Raw genomic sequence first — 25,955 nt, 5'->3', positions numbered from 1 at the left:
CATTATTAACGTACTAACCAGGCGCTTTGCTGCACGAAGAAAGAGAAGACCACTTCCCTATTAAACAAAGATAGGATCGCATTCATCAATAACGCGCTGGGAGGCTGCCGTTGTGACTTAACGCAAAAAAGGAGAGAGTGATTCATATTGCAATGCAAATAAACGTATCACCGTTTATTACCCATAACTCCGAAGGATTGCCTTCGGCACAGATGGCGTACCATAATGCCGTGCCTTTCGGCAAGAGCGCATGCTCCTTCCTACACAGCGAGTGAGCGAGGGCCGCGTGCATTCATGAACCGGGCTTGTCGATCCGCCAAAGCTTCACTAGACCCCGTTGCGAGATGGCAGCTGAGTGGCTTACAATGTCACGGACAGCACGTCCACTTTGCGGCTGGCCTGCCGCACACCGGCACGCCCGCTGTCCGTGACATTGGAATGTGCGCGGTGCACGTGTCAGCTGGCAGAAAAAAATGCGTACGGCGCACGGGGCAAATGAATTGTGAACGTGCGTTGGACTTGCACTCGTGCCACGTGAAGGCACAGGGGGGACGCGTACACGCGAGCGCGTTACGTACGGGCTCGTTGCGATCGTGATTCATTGCGAATGACACCATTGCAATCGCGATCGGCTCAGGTGTTTTTTTTTTACGTACAGCGGTGTTTTTGATAGATGCATGTCGCTGACATGTGTGTAGGTTCGTGTGCATGTGTTATACGCAGATGAGTGTACTAATGTATATGTACATCTGTGGGTTATATGCGCAGATGTCTTTGTGATACTGGTGTGTGTGTGTGAGTTTTATGTACGGTATAAAGACAAAGGCCCCCCCATATTGAGGAGCAGTATTTGGGAGTGGTAGTGTAGCGGTTAGCACGCTGCTCTTCAAACCCGAGTTCAATTCCTGCTCACTGCTAACATCGGTCACGAATATCTGCACCGGTCCTGTGCCTCCCCTAGGTCGACTCAGCCTCAAATGAGTACCCAGTGCAGTGTGTCAAACGTGGACACTTAGGAGACAAAGGTGGCCGGGCGTGGTGCTGGCCACCCACCCCCTCGTTAGCCATGCCGGCCTTCGTAGGTGCTCGCTAACAGCACTTCGGCCACTCAGTGTGTTAAGGTTTAATTGTAGAGCTAATTGGGTTCGATCACATGAATATAAATGCGTCGTTAAACCCCGCCACCACCCGACACAGCTAGTAAGTAAGGTTTGTCACGTAAACAAAACGTGCCACTTCATTATTAGTACATTGTTTCATGACCAGTACATGCAATTCGTGAAGAGTACATGTTACTAGGGCACGAATTGGCACGCTCTGTGTACGTCACAAACCTTACTAATTGGCTGTTTTGGGTGGTGGCGGGTTTAATGCCACATTCATATTGGTTGCGAAAGCCTCCGTCTCAAACTATATTAAGGCTATATGCAGGGATATTTTTTTTCGTCGTTGTCCTATAGTATGTGCTCATGTTTCCTTAGAGATGTTACAGTGTGTGATGTGTACAGGTGAGTGTTAGTGGTCGAAGAGGTGTCCACTTTGTGCCAGTCTCGATGTTAAAGCATATAAACAAACGGGACTGACTACCTGCCCCCTGCCGCTGACAAGCCGTCAAATAAAAATTGTATTCAATGCTCCCATTTGCGGAGGCAAGTTCACCTTAAAATGCCCCGCTTTATTCAATGCAAATAAAATATTAATTGCGCGTGATCTACGCGTCTGGAAGCGTCCGCGAACGGCGCTCAGCGCCTGTTCTTCTCGTGCTTAACTTCGTCGAGAAAGCGACGGAAGTTTGTGAAACAAATGTTTGACATTTCCTCGTGTTTGCTAAGGCACCCCTTTGATGCCACGGTGGCTTTAGATTCGGGTGGCCTTGCGGATCGGCCTGGCGGTGCGAGGTGACATCGCCGGTGAAATCGGCTCACGGAATTGGATCCAGAAATGCAACTCGGTCGGCGGCACGTTTGCACTTTGACTACAATGTACACTTCTCCGCGACACGGACATAAGATAAATAAGAACCGTAAACGTGTCTGGCAGTAAAAGCTGTTGTTTTCCAACAAAGCCAAAGATGTATGGTTGGCCGAATGTTTATGCACGTCCTTTTTGCCACCTTCAGCTTTGTTTAAATACCCATATCTCTGAAAGCAGTGGAAAACTGCTGCTGCTGCTGCTGCCGCTGCAGGAGGAATAGCTCAAGACGTCAGGGACTCGCGTGGTGTGGAAGGGCCCCAGACTCCCACTTCCATGTAATGGGTCATTTTGGCCGTGATATTACATTTTTTTTTGCACCTAAGCCACCCTATCTCAACAGCTGCAGCGTTAAAGCTTTGCCTTGATAACTGGCGTGGGGCCACACTGTCGGATTCGCAAGCTCTTCTTTCGGTTTATGGCGCCGCGTAAAGCGTAGGCTGGATTCTCAAATAATGCTTACCTTTAATCCAATGTACTTTGTACGAGGGCTTAGCTCTCCGCATTACACCATTTCAGTCAAGCTACGGCTGCTTGTAAAACATATTTAGGAATAAAAAGAGCATCCGTCACATTTTAATTATAAAACTGCAATATTAAGTGATAATTAAAAGTGGCAATTATATTGTTATAAAGGGAAAATGAATGCCTTTAATACCAAACCTCCAAAATGTTACTACAATATATAAGAGATCATCTAATTGAGATCAGTTCCTTTTTAAAGGTCATGAAAATTATGTTACTATAGTTTTCCAGGAGAATGCCTTTCATTAACATGTTTTAATTTAATCCCCCACTGCCCTGAATGCCTTTCGTTTTGTCAAAATATGCCTCCGGTAATGATCCAAGAATTTGGTGAAATATTTAGCATTTGTAATTGTGCACACAACAGGTAATAAAAAGAGATGAAAATAACATTGAATTAATTGCACTTGTGCAATAGGTATAGAGAATCAATTATTTTTTAAGTAAACCAGAATTGCGCAACAGATTCACGCTAAGGTGATGTAAAACGAGCTACGTGGCACTTTAATAATCAACATGTCGTCTGAAGTCACAAAGCATTTACCGTGCAGACAACTTTGATCAGCTTCAATCCGTTTTCTCATTAAAATGCAATTAATGCTCAGTGTTGTGGGTTTTTTTTATCTATTGGCCATTTATTTGTGAATACAATAAACAGTTTAGCAATGTGGAACATCGTAAACAGATACTGTCATTTTTGATTTAAAGCTTTCGTGACTGCAGGGATTCATATTCTTGGTTCTTTCGGTAAAGTCACGTAGAAGGGAAAAAAATCATGTTATTGCCACAGACAATTGCGCTAAAATCTGGTAACGTTTTATACAAAGGTAAAACTCAAAATAATTTTAATGTAACAAATTCAATCTACACTTGGCCTAATACGTAGACTGTAAGACGGCACGGTCTGTAAAGTCACTTTCCGATTACCATAATGTTCGGAGGGTAGGAAAATCCACTGAATATATTTCTTTGCCACGATCAGCTTATAGCCTCGCGAGCAGCAGCCACGGATGTGTTTAAATTGCTCGAGGTATCACCGCGCAGAGTGATCAACCAAAATCCCGGTGCCGTTTGGAATCTTCGCCCTGGGGTTGGCTGCGGGTTCACGCAGGGCAGGTTTAATTCGACCTCGCACTAATTTGTCATATTTAAAAGGCAAATTGGAACCTGAGGCCATTTTTTTTGCAAAAAAAAAAGAGTTTTGATAATTCAAGGTCCACATTGATCCATCATGTGGACTTTCTGGCCCTAAATTTTGAATTTCCACCACTGGCTCAGGGCCATCAACTTTCATGTAATATCCCCGCTGAGATAAGCGGCCAATCGTGTTGTTAAACTAAGCAGTGAGTGCAGTATCCTGTCCACTGTGCAGTGACGGCGGCGCACAAAGGTGCTTTCAGTCGCAGCGGTTTCTCATCACTGTTTTGGTTTTGGCGTCGGCCTAAAAGAAAAAAAATGGGATCGTTTTTTAAAACAAGGGCACTACGTTACACGTAGAGCCCTTTCATAAATCCTCGGAAAACTTGAAGAGGAACGTAATAAGCCAAAGATGCCATGCATTATTTACCTTATTATCCTATTTTTCTACCGCTTTCTTAGATGAAATATGTGTACTTCCTCTGTTCCACTTATTGCTCAAATTATTTTGCTTTAACCTGGGGACCTTGAGCGAAGAAGCCTTGTTACAACAAAATTACCGGCAGTTTTTTATTTGACTTCCCCTGTTTTGGCGTAGGATCTCCATTACCCGCCTCTTACCCGCCTCTTACCCTCATCCAATTGAGTTAATACCACGGAGGTGTTTAAAGCTCATGCCATCTTTCTGAAAACCTTAAAAAACTTTTTTTTATTAACCTTGCACATCAGCTTCCACCCACCCATTAATTTTGCACTACTAAATATGAGGTCGATCTATAATTTTCAGTCCCTCCTTATTTCTATCGCCTCCAAGAGAGAAACGTTGATGTTCTTTGCCTGGTTGAGACCTGACATTCTCCCGTAGATGAACTCTCATTCGACGCAGTTCCCCACGGTTTGGAGATAGAAGCACGTGAGCGCTCTATTACTAGGGGTGGCGGTTTAGCTATTCTTTCTGAACCTGATCTTGAAGTTAGTTCCCCTAACCTTTTTGAACGTAAATACTTTGAGTAAATTTCCCTTCTAGATTTGAAGCTTTCGTGACTGCAAGGATCCATACTCTTTGGTTCTATTCGGTAAAGTCACGTAGGTAAAAAATAAAACAACAAAAAATAAAAATGAAAATAAAAAAAATTTGTGACAAAAATAAAAATCTGAAAATACAAATATTTTTTATTTTCATTTGTAGTTGTTTTATTTTTTACCTACGTGACTTTACCGAATAGAACCAAAGAGTATAAATTTCCCTTCGTCTGCCTCCCCTGTCCAATATTAATCCACCACAAACGTATTATCTGTATTCTCAATTATTGGGTCTCACCTCCAAACCAAGTTATTATTGCAGGTGATCTGAATATTTATGTTGATGATTCTATCAATCCTGCTGCTCAGAGATTCCAGTATTTCATTTAATCCGTGGACCTAGTTCAAATTGCATCATCCCCCCACTCACGCCCACGGTCATGCCCTGGATCTGGTTATTGCAAACTCTCGGAGCCTTGATCTCATTTCAAATTCCCCAGTTGCTTTCAGTCCTCTCCCTCCACCGGTCCTCACTAACATTTATTTCCGCCCCACTCAATGTTTATCTTCGTCAACTATATACTCCCATATATCGTCAATTGATTCCAATTGTACTGACCCAATTCATCCTACCATCGAACACTACAGCAACACTGTGAACAACCTTGTTCCTTTGTAAACACGGGCATTGTTATCCTACAAAAAAAAATCCTTCGGCACCCAGTTCCCTCCAGACCTTCCACGTACAAAAAAAAACCATGCTGGTCGCAATCTGGAAAGTCAATGGGTAAGGTCCGGTTTGAAAGTTTCTTCGTCAGATATTGAAGGATCGAGTCGAATCCTATCGAGCAGCACTAAAAAAATGATTCAGTCTAACTTCGCTTTAACACGTAGGCTTTGGCGACCAATATTATTCATAATAAAGGTTTTTGGGGTTAGATCGCGTTATTTATAAATGTGTCGTAACCCTCCACCACCCGACACGGCCAATCAGCAAAAAAAGTGTCACGTTGAAAAAAGACAAATAGTTCACTATTTAAGCCCACTGGTGTGTTGAAGAGTGAATCCACAACATTTACACTGCCCATCCACTCACGTAGCATACACGACTCTGACAGTTAATGCCTCCACATCTCTACTGATATTTTCCCTGCACTAATATTAGATGCTGTCACGCCCATAAAAGTAAAAACAAACTTGACCCTGACATTCTATTAAAGCGCCACCCTATCTCAAACCTCACATTTTTCAGGAAGTGTTCTGGGAAAGATTTGTTTTGTTTGCCATTTATCTAATCTTGCCCATCAATGGTCTCTGTGATCCAGTGCAGTCCGATGCTCAACAAGGCCATTCTACGGAGACAGCTCTTTGAAATGTGCTCAATGGCCTCCTCGTCTTTGCCGATCGTGGGTCTCCTGCGATTTTGGTCCTCCTCGATATTACAGCCGCATTTGCCATTATAGACCACCACTCTCTTCTGCAGCACCTTCAGATATGCATAGGCATATCAGGCACTGTGACTCTCTTCCTTCTATTCTTATCTATTAAATCGTTTTTTTATGTAAAATTTCTGGTTAAATTTTCCTCTAAAAAAACCATTCACTTATGTTGTGCCTCAGGGTTCCTTACTTAACCCACTGCTTTTCTCCCCACTAGGTACAATCATATCCACTTTTAAGGTGGGATATAATGTCTATACTGATGAAATCCAGCTGTACATTTCCTGTGAATTCATGTGAACCATCCTCAATGTACAATTTTGAAACCTGCCATTATGGAATTGTATAACTGGATTGGATGTAACTTTCCTCCTAAAAACTGCCAAAGCTGAGATTCTTCAAATGAGTAAAATGTTAGTTCTAAATAAAGCCTCCAGGCCACGTCTGCATCTCCAGGACTCGAATATTACGTTGGCAAAACAAAATGGTGGGCAAACCTTGGGGCAAATTTAGATCCGGAGATGTCATTCACCCACCACATCTCCCACTTCCGTAAAGCCTCCCACCTGCACCTGCGTGACATCGCCCAAGCACAGCCCTGCCTGGATCCACCGGCTGTCGAGGCCCCAATCCACGTCTTCGTTGCCTCTCGCCTGGACCACTGTCGCTCGCTCCTCGTCGGCCTCCCACATTTCCCCACTGCAAGTTTACAGATCATTCAGAATGGTGCCCCAAGGCTCTTCAACCGTACACGAAAACGTGATCTCATCACTCCAGTGCTACGATCTCTCACCACTGGCCTCCTATCAAGTTACCGATTCATTTTGAGATTGCAGTGTTTTTGTTTAAAGATTCTTCTTGGTCTTGCCCCTGTCTCCGAACCTCTCCACTCTCACTCTACTCACCTCTCTGGCACGTTGTCTTTGGTCCAGCAATAAAGGCGTCCTTCTTACAGGGCTGCCCAAAGCCGACCTTCACTCCATAGGAGGTCACTTCTTCTCGCCTTCTGCTCCTGCGGTCCTCCAATTCTCTTCCTCTTGAACTCATGCCGAGTTGAGACTGCCCTTGTTGAAGTCAAGGGCTCAAGATCCATTTGTTTTGATGTGCATAGAGCTCATTTTTATTTCTCGCACGCAAAGCATCGGGAGATGCAGATGCATTTAGACACTTAGAGAAGAGTAAATTGGATTGTATTTCTGCATTTTTTGCACAGCACAAGAGAATTTATTTGGCAAAATGTTTAAGCTTCAAACTAAACATCACAATTCCACGTTTATTATGGTTGATCTTTATTGCATCGGTATGATTGAATTAATATTAGCACGTAATTTATTACAGCACATGCGTTTTAATCTGTCTTATTAATTTGAAGGTCTGTATTAATTATGATAAGAGGCAGTAGATGGTAATTGGTTGCATTGCTTTTGTGTTCAGCTCGGTGATAATGGGATGTGCCGCTTTGGTTGTGCCATCGGGGTGTGCTGTTCTTCAGTAACTTATAACATCAGTATTGTATTGATTTAAAGCTTTCTTGACTGCAGGGATTCATATTCTTGGTTCTTTCGGTAAAGTCACGTAGAAGGAAAACAATAAAATAATAAAAATATAAAACAATAAAATTATCACGACGTTTCGACTGCAACACAAGAAATTATCATCAGGTGTGAAAACCACAGCAGGAAAATTTGAAAAAAGTGGCGGTTATTTTTAACGTTAACATAGATTGACTCGTCCATCTGAACAAACTGTCAAATCGCTCTCCGTGGTGCTAACGTAGCAAGCAATCATCACACCTGATGATGATTGCTTGTGTTGCAGTCGAAACGTCGTGAGAATTTTATTGTTTTATATTTTTATTATTTTATTGTTTCCCTTCTACGTGACCTTACCGAAAGAACCAAGAACATCAGCATTGTAATTTGCTCTCTACGTTGTACTGCAACAGATTAATTTAATTATTCCCACGACTATGAACACCAAATCACGTGTGTAATATTTGCACTGCCTTGAAGGTGCAATGCCTGTGAATTTTTTTGCTTTAATGTGCGTGCTTTATGTGATACTGTCTCATGACAAAACACAAGACAGCACGCTCTATGATACCACTATTATCGTTTCATGTTCTCGCCATTGATCATCAGTTGGATGGAACGATGTCTGTGAGAACGTAAATCATTAGGTGAGTTTGCACACGCGTTTGCTGATCGGGGCTTTACTCGACCTTGTGCGAAATGAACAGTGGATAACCATTTCTAGGGACCGACCTTTTCCATGGGATTGGTGAATTAGTGCTACTGGCTGCACGTCATTACTCGTTTATATTTTATTCAACCAGGTAAGACCCACTGAGCTATATAGCTGTTTTTTTCAAAAGCGACCTGGCCACAAATAATAGCTAAACGACGTGGCTTATCACGTGCAAATCTATCGCAGCCAAATACTCTAAACGCGTGATGTTGATTCTAAATGTGGAGAAACACAGAGGACGCGGAGAGAGACAAGCAAACTCCAAATATACAGCAGCAGGCGTCAGGGTCGGGACCGAACCCACGACCCCCTGCATACCAAGCGAGATAGGTGACATCTCACCACCGTGGTGCACATGAACAGAGCGAACCGTCAGCCTCATTGCTAATTTGAGCATAGGAATGCTGAAGACTTACTACCAAAAAAAAATGTAAGGTGGTAATAGTGCAGCCCTGCAATGCCTTGCCCCAGCCGCTGCTGGTGGAAGGGCCTTCATGAGAGGGAGCTCAGGAGAGAGCCCCGTTAATGGGGTATTTTTGCATACTCTGCGTGCTGAAAATAAATCTTGGCAGAGGTGCGAGTACCCACACTTTACCCCACCGCACGCGGACCTGCCGATCAACGAACTCCAGTTGTTACCCATGTATACTGTTGGGTAGATAATGGCGGTGGGACATTTAATAAACTTGCCCCATTGTTTCAGCTGCCGCGCTGGGAGGACCAAATCGCACAACCGGCCCAGAGTTTGATTGGAAACGGCGTAACCTGGATCGCCAGTCCATTGTGCTGACCACTCCAACCTCTCGCAGCATCTTTACCTAGAACTGAAGGAAAAACGAAAGGAAGCCTCTGATTAGCACGGTTGGCTACGTACGGTGTGAAATAAGTTCAACATACATAACAAAGATCCCCCCTATAACCTAAACAGATTGTTGGGGAAAGTGCCGTTAGCTAGCACCTATGAAGTCGGGAACGGTACACGAGGGGGTGGGTGGCCAGCAGCACGCCCGACTGCCTTTTTTCTCTCCCGAGTGGCGATGTTTACAGACAGCACCAGCTGCTCATTTAAGGCTGAGTCGACCTAGGGGAGGCCCAGCACCGGTTCAGATAACCGTCACTGGTGTTGGCCGTATAAGCAGGATTCGAACTCGGTTCGCCGGGTTCGTAGAGCAGCGCGCTAACCGCTAAACCACCGCTCCATGCATACATACACACGTGTACATGCACACACATACAGACAGACAAAACAGAGCACTAATAAATCTGACGATCCTCACGCGAGTGCAGAGCCCTCGGAGCCGCCTGCGCTGCTCGTGGTGTCCAGCAAGTCCAGCATCGTGCCGATGCACCTCAACGGGACGGCGGTTCCGTCCGCGCGTCCCGTGACCGCGTACGCGCCGGGCACGATGGACTTCAGCTACGCCGGGCACAAGGTGTGCTGGGCAAATCGCACGGCGATCACCCCCACCGGGGTCCTGCACTGCGCCACGATGTCCAGCCTTGGGGCCTTCTCAAGCAAGACGGTCATTGGTATTAACTTCGTCATATACGGTAGGTCGTTGTTTCTTCCCTAAGCGACGCAGTTGTTCCCGGTAGTCACCGCGTGCGTTTCCTCGACACGTACCTGTTGGAAGGTTGTTGTTGGGTTTTTTTGAAGGAAGCTGGTATGAAACAGAATTGACCAATTTCCCTGCGCGTGGAGGGAACCGCCAGACGTTGCGTTGAACAACACGTGTGCGGTACAACCCGAAAGCGCATGAGAGACCGATACGGCACATCTGCGAAAACCCACACAGAAGAACTGATTTTTGACACCCTCTCTTTCTGCTACCCCCGGTTTTTGGAGCTCCCTCCCCCTGGTTACCTGCGCTGCCGACTCCCACATCCTGTTCAAAGCCCAGACTTAAAACTTTCCTCTGGCAGTAAATGTTTGTCTCTTTCCCGTACTTAAAAATTGTGTATATAAAGCACTGTAGGTTCCTTTCCCCCCCCCCAACACCCAAAAAGTGTCTTTGTGTGTGTGTGAAGAGTGGCAAGCCAAGTTTTATTCTCACTCGCGTCCAACGTCAGTAATGATTATTTGAACCTGTCCTGGGCCTCTCCCCTAGGTCGACTCAGTCTCAAATTAGTCCCTGGTGCAGTCTAAAAACTTCGCCACTGGGGAGACAAAGGCGGCCGGGCGTGGTCCTAGCCACTTGCCCCCTCGCGTGCCGTGGCCGGCCTTCATAGGTGCTGGCTAAGAGCACTTGTCCCAACAGTCTGTGCAGGCTATACGGGATTCTTCGTCTCGTCTGCAAAACAATACCTCCAAATTTCCATCGCCACATTATAAATCACGTGCTTCTCCTCCCCACACTTGCAATACCCCTTCCCTTGTTGCTGTGTAAATGTGCGTTGTATGTGACACTGGCAGTGGTGAGAGCAGGCAAGGCTGCGTTGGCTGGGTCACGTAGCCCACATGCCCAGCCACTGCATGCCGAAACAGCTTTTGTTCGGCCGGATAAAGGGGGCTAAATGGGTGCAAACACGGGCTAGAGAAGAAATGGAATGGTCCAAGATAACGTGGAGCTGAGTGGACTTGCCGATGACTGGTACCAGTGGTGTTAAGATCAGCGTCTGTGGAGGAGGCTCGTAAAGGACGCTGCTACTGGGCAGTCTGAGGCAGTCGCCCTCCAGCAACAAGGGAGGCAGAGGAGCGACGCCCACAACAACGAGTGAAGCGCAGTGTGCTTAAAATACAGCAAGTTGGCACAGTAGGGGGCACAGGTGGTGCATCGGCCAGTATGTCAGTCAGCCAACCCATGGCACCTCGGTCTATCCCGTGACCTACCAGCGGGCGTTCGACACTTCAAGTGGCCTGAAAGTGCACTTAGCCTGGCACAAGCGCCGTGGTGTGGCAAATGGCGGTTGTTGTCGGAAAGACCATCCGGGTCCACCCTTTGACAATGTGAGTGAACCATTTAGTCTGTGAGCCTAGAGAAGATTTTTTTTGTTCAACACCTGAGGTGGCATAACTGTAAAGGTTCCAATTTAAGGGTTGCCAATTTCTTAATGGGGCCAATGGCACTAAATTAGGGGACAACCATTCAAAGTGCTGGGGTTATCAAATAATTCACTTTTGCTCGCCGTTTAAAACGCATCGGTGCTGCTGAGGTTTTTATTTTATTTTCTCTCGGCCGGCTGCAATTTTTGCTCCGGCCCGTGAGCTAATTGTAGACTCACGGCACGCCGGTGCCGGAGCGGCTTTTTTTGTCCGAGAACTCAGTGGGTATTCCGCGAGCGTCTAGCTATCCCCAGAAGGCTCTGTGGATTTTTTTTGCTTTGTTTTAAAAACCAGCGTTACACTGAGAGGCTAAGGGTGTATTGAAGCAGACCTTTTGACGTATCACGTAATCTCGATATAGTATTCTGCTCTGCAGATTTTCGTCCGATTCGGCGTTAGTCCACTCATAGGCATCTGCCATTCTTTAATTTCTGTGGCATTTTATCTTGACCTCTCACGCTAATTGAGGGATTAGCCCACACAATAAATATGTAAAGCGAGCGAACGTGTCACGTTGGGTTTACATGAAAACGAGCTTTCAACTTGCGACACCATCCCTAATAAAAATGCTTAAAGCATGCGTGGGCATGCGCACAGTGGATTGAGGGTGTCGTCGCGAACAGAAAGGAGACGTTTCGTGAGATGCGGTTTTCAAAGCACTGTCCCACACCACTACGAAAATAATGCTGTCAGCTACAATTACTAGAATTAGTTAGACCCCTGTTTTTTTTATTCAATTTCGTTCGGCAAAGATGACATGTTCAATTTACATCAGGCATCTACTGAGAGCAAGTGACATTGAGTGTTGTCTGGGTAACTGATCGTTTCTGCGACTACTGATTTTTTTGAGCTCTTGTTATTAAGAGGAGGGGGAGCGGGGGGGGGTCTTTGTGTGTCGGCTGATTGCTAGATGATGGATTTTGCCCATCAAATGCGAGCTGGAAGCTGCCTGTGCACTCACCACCGCCGCTAATTGATTTCTGCTGTAGAATGTTGATGCCGTAGTGCCGGGCAGTGACTCTGGGATGTGAGCGATGGCACCTGTCAGTCTGGGCTGATGGTAGAGAGAATTTCAATGGCTGGTGCCAGAGATTATGGAATTATCGAGGAATGGGGACTGTCCGCTCTTACCCTGTTAGGGCGGGGGGGTGGCTTACCCCACGCTTGTCATTTGTTGACAAGCCCTGACAAGCCAAACAACACTATCCGATCTTTTGGGACAATATATCTACGATGCCCAGAAATGTTTTAAAGTATGCGCTTACATGAGCAGGTTCAGTGGGAGTAATAATAAAACCGAAACGTCAAATCTGCGTATGCTTTATTTTCACAAAAGAAAACCATTCGTCAATACATCCCGCATACATTTAATTGTGGAAAAAAGAATACGCATGTTCAATTGTTATACTAAATTAATTGGTATTGTTTCACGTATGAAACCGTTTAAATATCGTTCCTAAATAAACACAGATTATGCATTTCTGAATGTTATATGCTCTGTCGGGATGTATACCTAAACTAATTATACATTCCGAAGTAGTTGAATGTGAACATGTATAGCCCATGTATTCACAGCTTCTCATTTACTGAACACCTAATTAAAATAACGCTAAACAGATAATTAGACTGATGATTGCTTTCGTTAATTACATTTTCAATGAACAATTACCATCAGTGGAGCGGAGCAAGGCGCCCTACTTGACAATGAATATCCAAAACGTTTTTTGTCGTCCTTGCGTTCACCGTGCTCACCGCTTGCGAACAATCACGGGCAGCGCTTCGCTTGCACCAGTGGCCCCCCGGCCAATGGTAAGGGATCCACATTCCTTTGGCGGGGACCGGCCTTTCCACAGGACGGTGATTGCCGGCGTCGCGCCGAGCGGTACGATTTCATCTGTCTTGGAGAGTTGATCGGTTGTCTACGATACTCTCGGCCGTGCTCTCTCTAGACCCATCAATTTGTGGCATATACCCCCCCCCCCGCCACCTCCCCCTCCAACAGCAAAATAATTACGGGGGCACCTCAACCAACAGAAACCAAAAGACGAATCCCTGTAGCAGACAGCGCTCCGCTGGGTCAAGAGTGGTGAAATAGAGACGAAGAGAGGGAATGCAGGAATGGGTTTCTGTTGAGGAAAAGTAAATTTGTAATAATGCTTTCCACCCTGACAGGATGCATTTGCATGGCCACTCCGCGAGTGGCTGGAAACCACTTCGTCACGCGCCCACATGCATTACGCTTCGCGATCTTGCCTAAAGATTATTGAGTGTCGGTTGACGTGGCAAAAAAAATCGCCACACACACACACGCGCGCACGCCGCAGCTGAAAGATCAGAGATGAATACGTGCATTGCCATATACAGGTCATTGTGCGCCTTGCAAATGTGTTTAAGAAATGTGTACATTCATGTTTATTTAAATGGCTTGTCCTGGAGGGTACGTGACTATCCTGACTACTGTATGTGCCCCATCCCGTCAAAACTCAGAAGCTAAGCAGAGGTTGAGCTTGGGCATCGCCTGCTCGTTTGTGTACCAATCTTTTGATGAAAAAAGAAAAACCTATTTGTGGACGTGCGCTTCAAAATTACTTGGTCGAATTTTTTTTGGTGATTTCCGAAGCGCAGAGGGCGTTCGTTGCGGCCAGCGTGGAGGGAGCATCCATCGAATGTTCACGGCTGGGAAATGCAGCCTCGTTCCAGTGAAACGGCTTTGGCTGAAGAGTCTCGCGGACTAATCAAGCGTGTAGAGCCAGCGGTGAATCAGGCAGACGTGCTGGAGACGAACCATGCCAAAGCCACTTCATTTTCCTCACACAGTGGCGCGTACCGCCGCTAATTCTCATTTGGCCGGAATGGACGCTTCCTCGAGCAGCCAAGTACGGCGGTCTCCTTGTAAGCCCACAACCCCGGCACACGGCGCTCCACAGAGCGCTACGGCAATTCCGAGAGGCGTGTGGAATTTGTCAGTCCGCTGGCCTGGCATTGTCGCATCCATCTATCTCTCTCTCTCTCGGGGAAGGCAACGAAGCAGCCACCCAGCCGCAGCCGCACCCTTGTGATACATTGTCATCCCGTCCAACGTTGCTGCATGCATTATATATAAAAAAATAAAAATGATTGTTCGTGCTCTCTATATATGTCATGGGTTTTAGCTCGTAATATTTTTTTTTTCAAAATGCAATTGATTTGAGATGTTATACTGGTAGGAACGAAGTTGTAAACTGAGTGTACCAGCCTGCAATAGATTAATGTGTCCGTCCGTCCGTCCCCTTTCAATACTTTAACGAAGTGAAATCTCGTGCTGTTGGGTGTAAAATCAGCAATAGACAACGCAGAGACTTGTCCTACCAGCCCACCCTGCAGGGACCTGTTCTGAAAAGCAACATCACTGAATATCACTTTCAGTGATCGTTATAAAGTTGGGCATATTACAAAACGTTACTTGTTGCTTAAGGCAAGAGAAGTATTTCTAGGCACGCGAAGTATTTCTGGGCAAAAGCCCCGCTTATTTACGGCCGTTTGCCATCAGCCAGACAGTAGTGCAGCAACTTATCTTTTATTTAGAAGTCTTTTTAAAAAAAAAATCCCCTCTCCATTTGCCACACAGGCACACTACGACGACTTTTAAGGCACGCCAGTACTTTTGTTTTGTTGAAGGTGCTGAGCAGCTCTGAATGGATAGGGGGCCTACCTTGTCGATTGAGCTGCGCGTGGCGCGTAGCCGTGCCAATAAAGCACGAGGAAAGGGCACAGCACGGCGAAAGGACCGAGATTCTCAGAGGAAATATTTCAACGCGGTCGGTGGGGGGGGTATGTGCTGGGGAGGGGCGGGTTGAGGACGCAACTGGGCAGTGCCAGGCTGGGTGCACGTTGAGGACGCTGCTGGGGATATTGAAAGCAACGAGCGGAGCGCCGGGCGGCTTGGATACAGCGAATTGGCACAGCAGGGGGCCCAGGTGGTGCATCTGCCGGTCGTCTCAGTCAGTAAACCCATGGCACCTGGGTCTATACCGTAGACTCCTGTCAGCGAGCCTTCGAAACTGCACGTTGACTCGGAGTCCACATAGCCTGGCACAAGCGCCGTGGTAACGTCGCCACCACTAAGTGGTTCATTGCGGCTATTGTTATTATTGTTGGTGGAGTGATAGCGTGAAAATCCAACACCGCTTCGGAATTTAAATTAACTACATTAACATTTTCAGGCAGGCTTAAATGTGCGTTTCCTTACTCTTGATTATAATGAGCAGATTTTGAACGGCGATTCACGACATCTATTTCACCTTAGGAGCGAGGCCTTGCAGCAATGCTGTGTAGGGCAGTGTAATGGCCATGCCTGTACAGTGCCTGCAGATGGTCGCACGATAAGTAAAGGCTATTCTTCAACAAGATATCTGGTCGATAAACAGAAACGGCATGAGTTGAACTTGACAACGCGAATACGCTTGAGCGAAATCTCATGAAAACAAACAACAGAGACAAACAACCTTCTTTGGTTTTGCCTCTTGAGACATTTGTTTGACTTTACCTGTGATCTGTTCTTGAAAGATGTATGCCTTTCCCATTGATTCTTTAAATTGAAATCTTCAAAAGTGCAACTTTCTGGCCCACAGTTAGATAGATCATGGTGTACGTACAACAGGCGTCAGGGTTGGGATCGAACCCACGATCTCTTGTACAACGGGCGAGGTAGCTAACAACTTGCCACCGCAACGCCTATTTATTGATGTATGGAATAAGAAAACGGAACAGGAAAGGGAAGAGAGAAGATAAAGAATGGGAAATAAGAATAACATTAAATCTTTAAATTTCGATTGAAAGCTTTTGTGACTGCAGGGATTCATAATCTTGGTTTTTCGGTAAAGTCACGTAGAAGGGAAATAATAATATAATTGTGATTTTATTATTTTATTATTTCCCTTCTACGCGACTTTACCGAAAGAACCAAGAATATTATCTTGACTTAAAGTTTTAGGTGGCTGCAGTAATTCATATTCTTTGGGTCTTTCGGTAAAGTCACGTAGATAGGTTCAAAGACGACCGCTTGTGTTGCGATCGAAAAGTCGTAGTTTTTTGTTACTTTCTTTGATCCTATCTACGTGACTTGACCGAAACTTCCAAAGAATAAGAATAACATTATCGGAAAGTAGAGAGACGAGACTCCGGACAAAAGCCCCCAAGATAGAGGGCTTGGCCAAAGGCGAGCAGCAGGAAGAAAGGGAGGAAGCCAGACAGGAGAGGAAGGAGGGGGAGAAGGAATGATAGATATGTAGTGGAGTGTGAAGGTGCGTAGTGCAAACAGTGCGATTGCATGGAAACAAAGACAGTACGGCTTATTTTGGGTCAGCCTGTTGCGAAGGCAAAGTCATTACGGGTCATGTTGGGTCAGCCTGTAGCGAAGACAAATACAGTACAGGTTATGTTAGGGCAATTAAGCTGGGGGAGCCAAGGATGGCTGTGATTGGTTGGTGTTGTTGTCAAGGCTGGAGTGGCGTCTTGAAGTCTGACGAGGTAACAGGTGCACGGGCACGCGGAGTGCCGTTGAGACGCGGGTTAATTAATTGGGGTGTAATGAGAGCGGGGATAAGGTCGGGAGTTGGAGTCGGGTGTGGGGAGTTGGAGTTGGGGGCTGGACGAGGCAAGACGTGGAGCAGCTGAGGAGACGAAGGGGAAGACGGAGTTCGTTGGGGAGTTGGTTGGTTGGAGAGTTGGAGACAGAGTTTGAGACAGAGTTTGGAGACGGAGTTTGGAGACAGAGCTAGCAGTAGAGAGAGCGTAACAATAGCGGAGCTGAAGAAGAGAAGCAGCTAGCAGTGGAGAGAGCATAGCGTCGGTGATAGCGGAGAGCAGAGACGAAGTAGCTCGCAGTGGAAAGAGCGCAGTGATAGTGGAGAGTGGAGAGACAAAGGTGGCGAGCGAGTCGAGTGACGCACGGCGAGCGAGCCGTGGCGACATGGATACTGTGGAATATTGAGGACATGCGGAGAGTTGTAAATAAAGCGGTGTTCGAAGAAAGACAAAAGTTGTCCGAGTGAAATGGAACATTACAGATATATTACAAAAGTGATGAATGCTGTATTCCTCATTTGAAATACATTGGCTTTCAGAACAGCACTGAATTACTCCGTGTTACTTGCAATGAGCCGTTTCCTGCATTTGAATTGTGAATGCTAAACGCTTGTGTTTCGAGTGTAGTAGTTAACTGCCGCTCGAACACGTAACATTTTCACAAGAATCAAGTGGGCCCCATTTGGTGGATTAATTTGTGCTGTAAATCATCTTCTTTACAACACGCAAATTGTTCAAACGCAGTTGCATTCTTTTGAATTAAAAACGTGCTTAAGTTGCAGCATTATGTACTCACATATTTAGTAATGTCTAATTTTATTAGTCAGAAGCCTGCCACACAGACTAATTTGCAGACTATTAATCTGCGTTTAACTACGAGCATTTATAACGCATTGAAACTTCTGGAAGAGTTGAAGAGACATTACGTAGACCCTTACATAAAGATATACTGTAATTTCCAGGCCATCCTGGCAAACCTCTAAAGTAATCCATACTCTTGTGTAATCAAGGTAATTCAGTTGCATATTAAACGAAATTAAAAAGACATTTAACACAGACATTTTCCAGTGCTACTTGAGCAGAATCAGATATTTCAAATTAGCCTTTCAATTCTCTTAGTTGCCGTTAATTTGACAACCTCTGCTCCCAATATTTTAGCATTCAGAATACATCCACATGGGCAAAGGGTGCGGCCAGGGCAGAAGAGGGCACGGTCATGGCGCTCTTATCCGCACTGTGCCTGCAACGCGCAATGACGCATCCAGGCCCGAGCACGCGTGCGCGGAGCATCGCGCGGAGCCATCGATCGCGGCCGCGGTTCAGGATTCGCGAATTGGTGTCGCGCGTCCGCTCTCCTCGCCCCGCAGGTGTGAAGGAGATCCGCATCGACTGGCTGACGGGAAACCTCTACCTGTTGGACGAAAGCTACAACCACATCGTTGTGTGCGACGCGTCGGGCGCGTTCTGCGTCAAGCTGCTGGATCTGGGGTCCGAGGCCATCAGGTCGCTGGCACTCGATCCCATTTCAGGGTGAGCGAAGGACAGCGCGGCGCCGTGTGTGCACGTTTGTTGTTAAACTTCTGTGGCACCGTACGTAGCCAACCGTGCTGGTCGTGGATGCGGGGGGGGAAGGACAACAAACTGGGGCTTCATTTCTCCCACCGCGAGCTGCTGCAACAGCCCTACCTGCGTGCACCCCACTATCTACAGCAGCGGCCTTTTGAACTACCAGTGGCACCAGCCCTCGTGCCACTTATCTACGTTAATGGAACGGCAGAAAATGTCACGATTAGAAACAGCAGCCCATGCGGCATAAGGTGCAGCAACGGTCCCGACAACCAACTACAACGGCCTGCACGCCCCTGCACTAGCTAGTAACGGCAGCTCGTTCAGCACCCAGAGGCAGCCCTGTTGTGCTTTTGTGAAACAAAATTACATTCTTATTTTATAGATTATGTCAGGATGGCTTCTGCGAAAGCGACTTGTGTTTTAATACAAAGCGAAAGGACTTGATGTTCCACGTTAGCAGGCAACGTGCATAGTGGGAGTGAGAATCGGAATCTGTTAGTGGGAGTGAGAATCAGAATCTTTATTTATCCTGAAGAAGTCCGATGAGCTATGAAGCTATTTTTCACAGATGTCCGGCAGAGGTGAGTCAGAAAGTTATAACACCAAACATTACAAAAAAATTATTGGAGTGCAAACTATAGAATTTAAGCAGATCACTAAGTTTAATACGTAAGCTAGATAAGTTCATGAGAAAGGTTTTTGGGTTAGATCGCGTTATTTATAAATGTGTCGTAACCCTCCACCACCCGACATGGCCAATCAGCAAAAAAGTGTCACGTTGACAAAAGACAAATAGTTCACTACTTTAGCCCACCGGTGTGTTGAAGAGTGAATCAACATCATTTACAATTTTGAGTACGACGTTTCGCTGGTAATTACATCCAGCATCATCGGGCAATTTGTCAAATTGCAAAAGTACACCAATTCCCAAGCTTGAGCAAGGCAGCAAAACAACAGTAAGAACAGTGCCAGACCACACCAAAACAAGGCCACACAGTCCCTCAATAAAATTGCACTTTAACATTCAACTCTCGATGAAACGTTATAAATCACATTCGCAAATGCAGTTGTACCCAGCACAAAACTTCTGCTTCAGGATGTGTTTTGTGAAGGAGGATTCACGGTGTTAAGGGAGGAAACAATGCCGTTCCAAAGGCAAAGGCTCTGTCGCCTATTACTATTCTTGTTCTTGGGATAGTCGAAAGGCAATTCGATGGATGTCGAAGGTTTCTTGGGTTTGACAATGGGGTTCATGAAGTGGCCAAGTATAGTGCAGATTTGCAGAGTTTGGTCGCCGTCATGGTCCGCGTTTGCAGAGCCAGGAAGGCAACCTACGTACATAAGGTCATTGAGAGTGCCAGTCCTCACGGTCTCACCCCTCAGGCAAAGACTTTAATGTATTGCTTTATAATCTAAAGTCAGAAACAGTTCACGTGTTAAACCAACCGGACAAAAAAATATATGCTGATTTTCTTGCAAGTTGAATCTATGATTGACTGCGCAGATCACTCGACGGTTACTTTGAGCGACTCCCAAACACAAAAAAACAACAACCTGAATAAATACGGTGGGGTTCTTATTTGACAAGACGTGCCATTGTGAAGGTGCCCGTGATAAACGTATTCTCGTATCCCTCATCAACGGTTGTGTTCAGAGCAGAGGAGGGAATTCACCAAACCGATATGATTTCACTTTATTTCAGATACATTCTCAATTTATATATATTTATTATATTTCTCCTAGCATTCATCATGTGCCATATATAGATATACAGTGAGGGAAAAAAGTATTTGATCCCCTGCTGATTTTGTACGTTTTCCCACTGACAAAGAAATGATCAGTCTAAAATTTTAATGGTAGGTTTATTTGAACAGTGAAAGACAGAATAACAAGAAAATCCAGAAAAACGCATGTCAAAAATGTTATAAATTAATTTGCATTTTAATGAGGGAAATAAGTATTTGACCCCTCTGCAAAACATGACTTAGTACTTGGTGGCAAAACCCTTGTTGGCAATCACAGAGTTCAGACGTGTCTTGTAGTTGGTCACCAGGTTTGCACACATCTCAGGAGGGATTTTTGTCCCACTCCTCTTTGCAGATCTTCTCCAAGTCATTAAGGTTTCGAGGCTGACGTTTGGCAACTCGAACCTTCAGCTCCCTCCACAGATTTTCTATGGGATTAAGGTGTGGAGACTGGCTAGGCCACTCCAGGATCTTAATGTGCTTCTTCTTGAGCCACTCCTTTGTTTCCTTGGCCGTCCACGACCCATTTTCAATGCCCTGGCTGAGGAAAGGAGGTTCTCACCTAAGATTTGATGGTATACGGTCCCGTCCATCGTCCCTTTGATGCGGTGAAGTTGTCCTGTCCCCTTAGCAGAAAAACACCCCCAAAGCATAATGTTTCCACCTCCATGTTTGACGGTGGGGATGGTGTTCTTGGGGTCATAGGCAGCATTCCTCCTCCTCCTCCAAACACGGCGAGTTGAGTTGATACCAAAGAGCTCCATTTTGGTCTCATCTGACCACAACACTTTCACCCAGTTGTCCTCTGAATCATTCAGATGTTCATTGGCAAACTTCAGACGGGCATGTATATGTGCTTTCTTGAGCAGGGGGACCATGCGGGCGCTGCAGGATTTCAGTCCTTCACGGCGTAGTGTGTTACCAATTGTTTTCTTGGTGACTATGGTCCCAGCTGCTTTGAGATCATTGACAAGATCCTCCTGTGCAGCTCTGGGCTGATTCCTCACCGTTCTCATGATCATTGCAACTCCACGAGGTGAGATCTTGCATGGAGCCCCAGGCCGAGGGAGATTGACAGTTCTTTTGTGTTTCTTCCATTTGCGAATAATCGCACCAACTGTTGTCACCTTCTCACCAAGCTGCTTGGCAATGGTCTTGTAGCCCATTCCAGCCTTGTGTAGGTCTACAATCTTGTCCCTGACATCCTTGGAGAGCTCTTTGGTCTTGGCCATGATGGAGAGTTTGGAATCTGATTGATTGTTTGATTGCTTCTGTGGACAGGTGTAATGAGCTGAGATTAGGAGCACTCCCTTTAAGAATGTGCTCCTAATCTCAGCTCGTTATCTGTATAAAAGACACCTGGGAGCCAGAAATCTTTCTGATTGAGAGGGGGTCAAATACTTATTTCCCTCATTAAAATGCAAATCAATTTATAACATTTTTGACATGCGTTTTTCTGGATTTTTTTGTTGTTATTCTGTCTCTCACTGTTCAAATAAACCTACCATTAAAATTATAGACTGATCATTTCTTTGTCAGTGGGCAAACGTACAAAATCAGCAGGGGATCAAATACTTTTTTCCCTCACTGTACATAGTAATAATTTAATTTCATAGAGCGTTATTCATGCAATTGCATCCCACAACGCTGCACATCAATTATCCAGTTCCGTACAAAAACATACAAAAATAAAACCCAACTACTTAGCAAATCGAAATACATAAATAACGAGAATAAATTTGTCACGTAGCAAGAAAAAATAATCGCGGAGAAAAATAATTAAAATGAATAAATCCGTTCGGTCTCCATACCCCGGACCACAATCCCAACATTTTGCCGAACCTGCACTGCAGGGATTGTTACATTGTGTAACACAAAAGAGCCACGTTTGTGCACGTACGCAGCGATGCGCCGGGACGTTGCACCCTGTCATTGTATAGGACACAGCCACCTTCATCATCTTTTGCAGAATAGGGGGGGGGGGGGGTGGTGGTGAAAGTGGTCATCTTGAAAACCAGCGGGGATAATTTGCACCTGTTCATGCAGAACAGAATACGCACGCGAGAGTGGGGCGGGGGGGGGGTTCGAGTACCCTGGGGAAAATATACTTGAAATAAAACAAAATCACACCAATCTGCTACAGAAGGAAAATGTTTAATCAGCGTACCGTTCCGCGCACCTCCGATTAGCACGGTTGGCTACGGTGTGAAAAAAGTTCAGCATGCGCGCAACGCGTACAAAGACCGCTGAAAAGTGCGCAAAAGAAGCTTGAAAGGGGTGCATGCGCAGAATTGCACCGAGAGACAGAGGGGAGGAACTCGTGGATTAGAGAACGTATGCCAGTTACAGACGTCATATTGATTGTTAATCAAAGTAAGTGGGTTTGGGGAGGGATACGTCGCTTGAAGGGTTGATTGCAGAGGGTCGAGATTGATGATGATGATGCAGCGGCACGGCCAAGCGAAGGCACACGCCACAGAGGGTGTTCACCGCTGAGATGGAACGATACAATCAGCTGATGTGCAGGTGCTTCATAGATTGACGTATCGCAAGACAATGAGAGATGGCAACGGCTTGGGAAGGCTCCCATCTAGCGGTGGATTGGTGACGGCTGGTGATGAGAGATGGACTGTGAGGCAATTGGACATTTTCGCAAAAATTATCTCAATCATCGCCATAAAGGATGTCAATACGAATAAGGCAGTGCTCAGGTTCCAATGCACGGTGATTGTAAATGTGATTTCCTTTGTGACTGAGTTAATTGCCGGTGCTTATTTATGGCCATTATCCCAGCCGGTCAGCAGTAGAGCGAGCAGGCTCGCAATGCGATGGTTTACTTGGCAACATCATCCCACTGATAACAATTCCACATAGTAGGGGAAGTCGACAGTGATTGGCCCTGTGGAGCAACCAACACCCCGCCATATGAATGTGGAATTTCTGCCACTGGTTCAGGGCTGTCAAAAATGAGACACGCAATGACCCCGTGGTCATTCGAGAAAGAAACGACTTTGACTTTTGAATATTTCAGCACTAGACTTTTGGTTTTCTTTTCTCTTCATAGTCGTTGTGAGTTCACTATAACCTGCCAGCAGCTGTCTCAAGGCAGAGCACACAACAGGGTGTGTTATTTATAGGTCCAATGTTTTATTCCGTGAAAATTATTTTTTATTACGCTATTCATTGTCGTGGAGTGCACAACCGTCACAAATCATTGTCTGGTTTAATGTAGTTATTTTTTATTTATTTAAGTGATTGTCATCAAAGGAACATTTTAATTGCCATATACGCACTCCACTCACTTCGTAAGGTGATGCTAGCCAAGTTTTTCATTCCAAGGACTCATGGCAGTGGGAGAAAAAAAAAACATTGCTCATTATTAGTCAGGGACCGTTATTCAGAACAAAGTGAAGATCCCATTGCAAGAAAGGAGGCTTGCGCTGCAAATTGATAACGATTGAGTCCCTTTTCTCTACGTTATATTTTTCACTGAGTCCACCAACCTTGGCCACAATTGCCACTCAAGCAGCAATCAAGGGCTCTTCCAAATCACATCAGTAATTATTGATGTCTCCTGGCATTCACTCTGGGCTTTGCATACGGTGCTAAAATAATACAGTGCTAAAACATGTTGGCGTAGAAGTCTCGCCTCATCGTCAGCAATCATGATCTCTACGCTGCTGGAGGAAGACCTCTCCATGCCAACGGTATCCTCCACAGTCCTGCGATGCAAATGATCCACCTCACTCCTGCAGCACGTGCTGATCTCGTTGGACACACTGGAAACGTTCTTGTTGGGACACGTTCCTTTGGCTGCCGTCACAGCAGTTTAACACGTAGGAGGCTTTCGCGAACAACCTTACCCATCATAGAGGTTTTTTGTTGTCGTTAGATCGCGTAAATATAAATGCGTCGTTAACCCACCACCATACCGACGCACCCCAGGAGTAAGTAAGAAGTCTTCTGCACAATTATGGCAACTCGCCTGATGAAGCTGGTTGTAGTCAACAGAGAAACGTCGTACTGAAATTGTAAACGTTGTGGGCTTACTCGGCAACACACCGGTGCGCTGAAGTAGTAACGAATTGGCGCGTTTTGTTTAAGTAACAAACCTCTACAACATTTACAATTTGAGTACCGTGACGCTTCGCTGGCGATTACAACCAGCTTCATCAGGCGATTTGCCGGAATTGTGAAGAAGACTTCTTTCTTACTAGTTGGCTATGTAGGGTGGTGGTGGTGGGTTAATAGCACATTAATATTTACACAGTCGAACCAAAAAAAAAACCTTATTATGCTGTTCCATCACCACTATGGCTTCTCGTGATTTGTCCAGAGCCCAAAGGCCCACTTACTTTAAAACTAAATAGGATATCTCCAATTTACACTTATTCCCCACTCCACGTGATTACCTTCCTGCCATTCATTGTAATTGCTAACGTGCACCATCTCCATGCTTCTTTGCACAGTTTTCAACCTTTGCCTCATTCTCTTTGTTCGCATCCACGATTTCCAGTCGATGTGGCATCGCGAGTCCGTCAGTCAGTTCCTTTCAGGTAATACCCATTGAGCTAAAACGCTCTTTTTCATTGGTGTAATTTGGCCAAAACGGCTGAGCCTGTTACACGGGAAGGGAGGGTTTGCAGGGACTACGTAGAATGAAAGCAGTGATATTCAATGGTAAGAAAAATGATCATTAATAAACAACCAGAATCGCGTACGACAATGGAAATGTTGCATGCATTCCAAAATAACAATGCATACCACTGCTAATATGCATCGATCGAAAAGGTTATTCGATATGTGCATCGAGGTTGTTATTCAATGTCAACAATCACTATTTTAACAAAGTGCATCATGCTGCCCTCACTAGCCACATTTTTCATAATTTCGATCCCAATCCACCTTCAAGATTTGCCATCCGTATATCATCCATATTGCCTTGCATCTTCCATTCACGGTCCTCCAACAATAATTGTATTCTGAAGCTGGGAATGTTGCACGTGACGATTGTGTTGCACGCATGTTCATTTTGAGCCTTCTTGGTTTAGCCTTCTTGATTAAATTCTACAATCCATTCGAGGAGTTCATTTCAAATGCTTGTTATAATGGCTATGTTGTCACCAAACCTGAGGTGTTTCATGCAGTAAGTCTCTTATATTTGCTAGGAGCTGCGGTTATTGTTGTGAGGAGCTTGATTTTAGTACATCGAACCAACTTGAAACAAATGTATTGATAATAAGTGCTAACTTGGCTTCGCATAATCCTTGAATGTAGTTTCAGGGAGAAGTACATACCCTGTATTATGGTTCAGTAAACACATATAACACTATAATTTCACTTACAAATACCTCTTATTATTGATTTTCATAACAATTTATTTCACATGGGCAATAGCCTGCCTAATGTAATGAATGGATGCCTTCGCAGTTATTACGTTAGCTTTCAAACTTGGCGGCTCACTCCTCGTGGTGACTTCACTCGAGTGCAAAGAATCTCACCAACAAGCCCCGTGCATTCGCTCGAATCGAGTCGAGCGACCCTGGAATCTCTGTGCAGGAGAATTGTCGGACGGCGCCGGTTGAGGGTGATGAAAATTGCGCCCTTGACGACGTCAACGAGCAGAACAGCCCCACAGTGCCAACGATAGGGAGTGGCGGTGAACACGCCCGGCGGTGAACACGCGTGGCG

General features: G+C 45.5%; 1 protein-coding gene across 7 annotated transcripts in view; it reads left to right on the top strand.

The window, feature by feature from the left end:
• Window positions 1–25,955, top strand: part of LOC116949636 (prolow-density lipoprotein receptor-related protein 1-like) — a 289,619-nt gene that overhangs the window by 125,919 nt on the left and 137,745 nt on the right. For all 7 annotated transcript variants that reach the window (XM_076069024.1, XM_032967210.2, XM_032967186.2 and 4 more), the window contains 2 exons: window positions 9,630–9,893; window positions 18,318–18,480. In XM_076069024.1, coding sequence (XP_075925139.1) covers window positions 9,630–9,893; window positions 18,318–18,480 — 427 coding nt within the window. The remainder of the gene's footprint in view (window positions 1–9,629; window positions 9,894–18,317; window positions 18,481–25,955) is intronic.

Source organism: Petromyzon marinus, chromosome 2 (assembly GCF_048934315.1).
Source record: "Petromyzon marinus isolate PM22_M1 ecotype Great Lakes invasive population chromosome 2, UKy_Petmar_22M1.pri1.0, whole genome shotgun sequence".
Taxonomy (NCBI): domain Eukaryota; kingdom Metazoa; phylum Chordata; class Hyperoartia; order Petromyzontiformes; family Petromyzontidae; genus Petromyzon; species Petromyzon marinus.
Note: the sequence above shows the minus strand (reverse complement) of the source record. Positions and strands in the feature narration are given on the sequence as shown.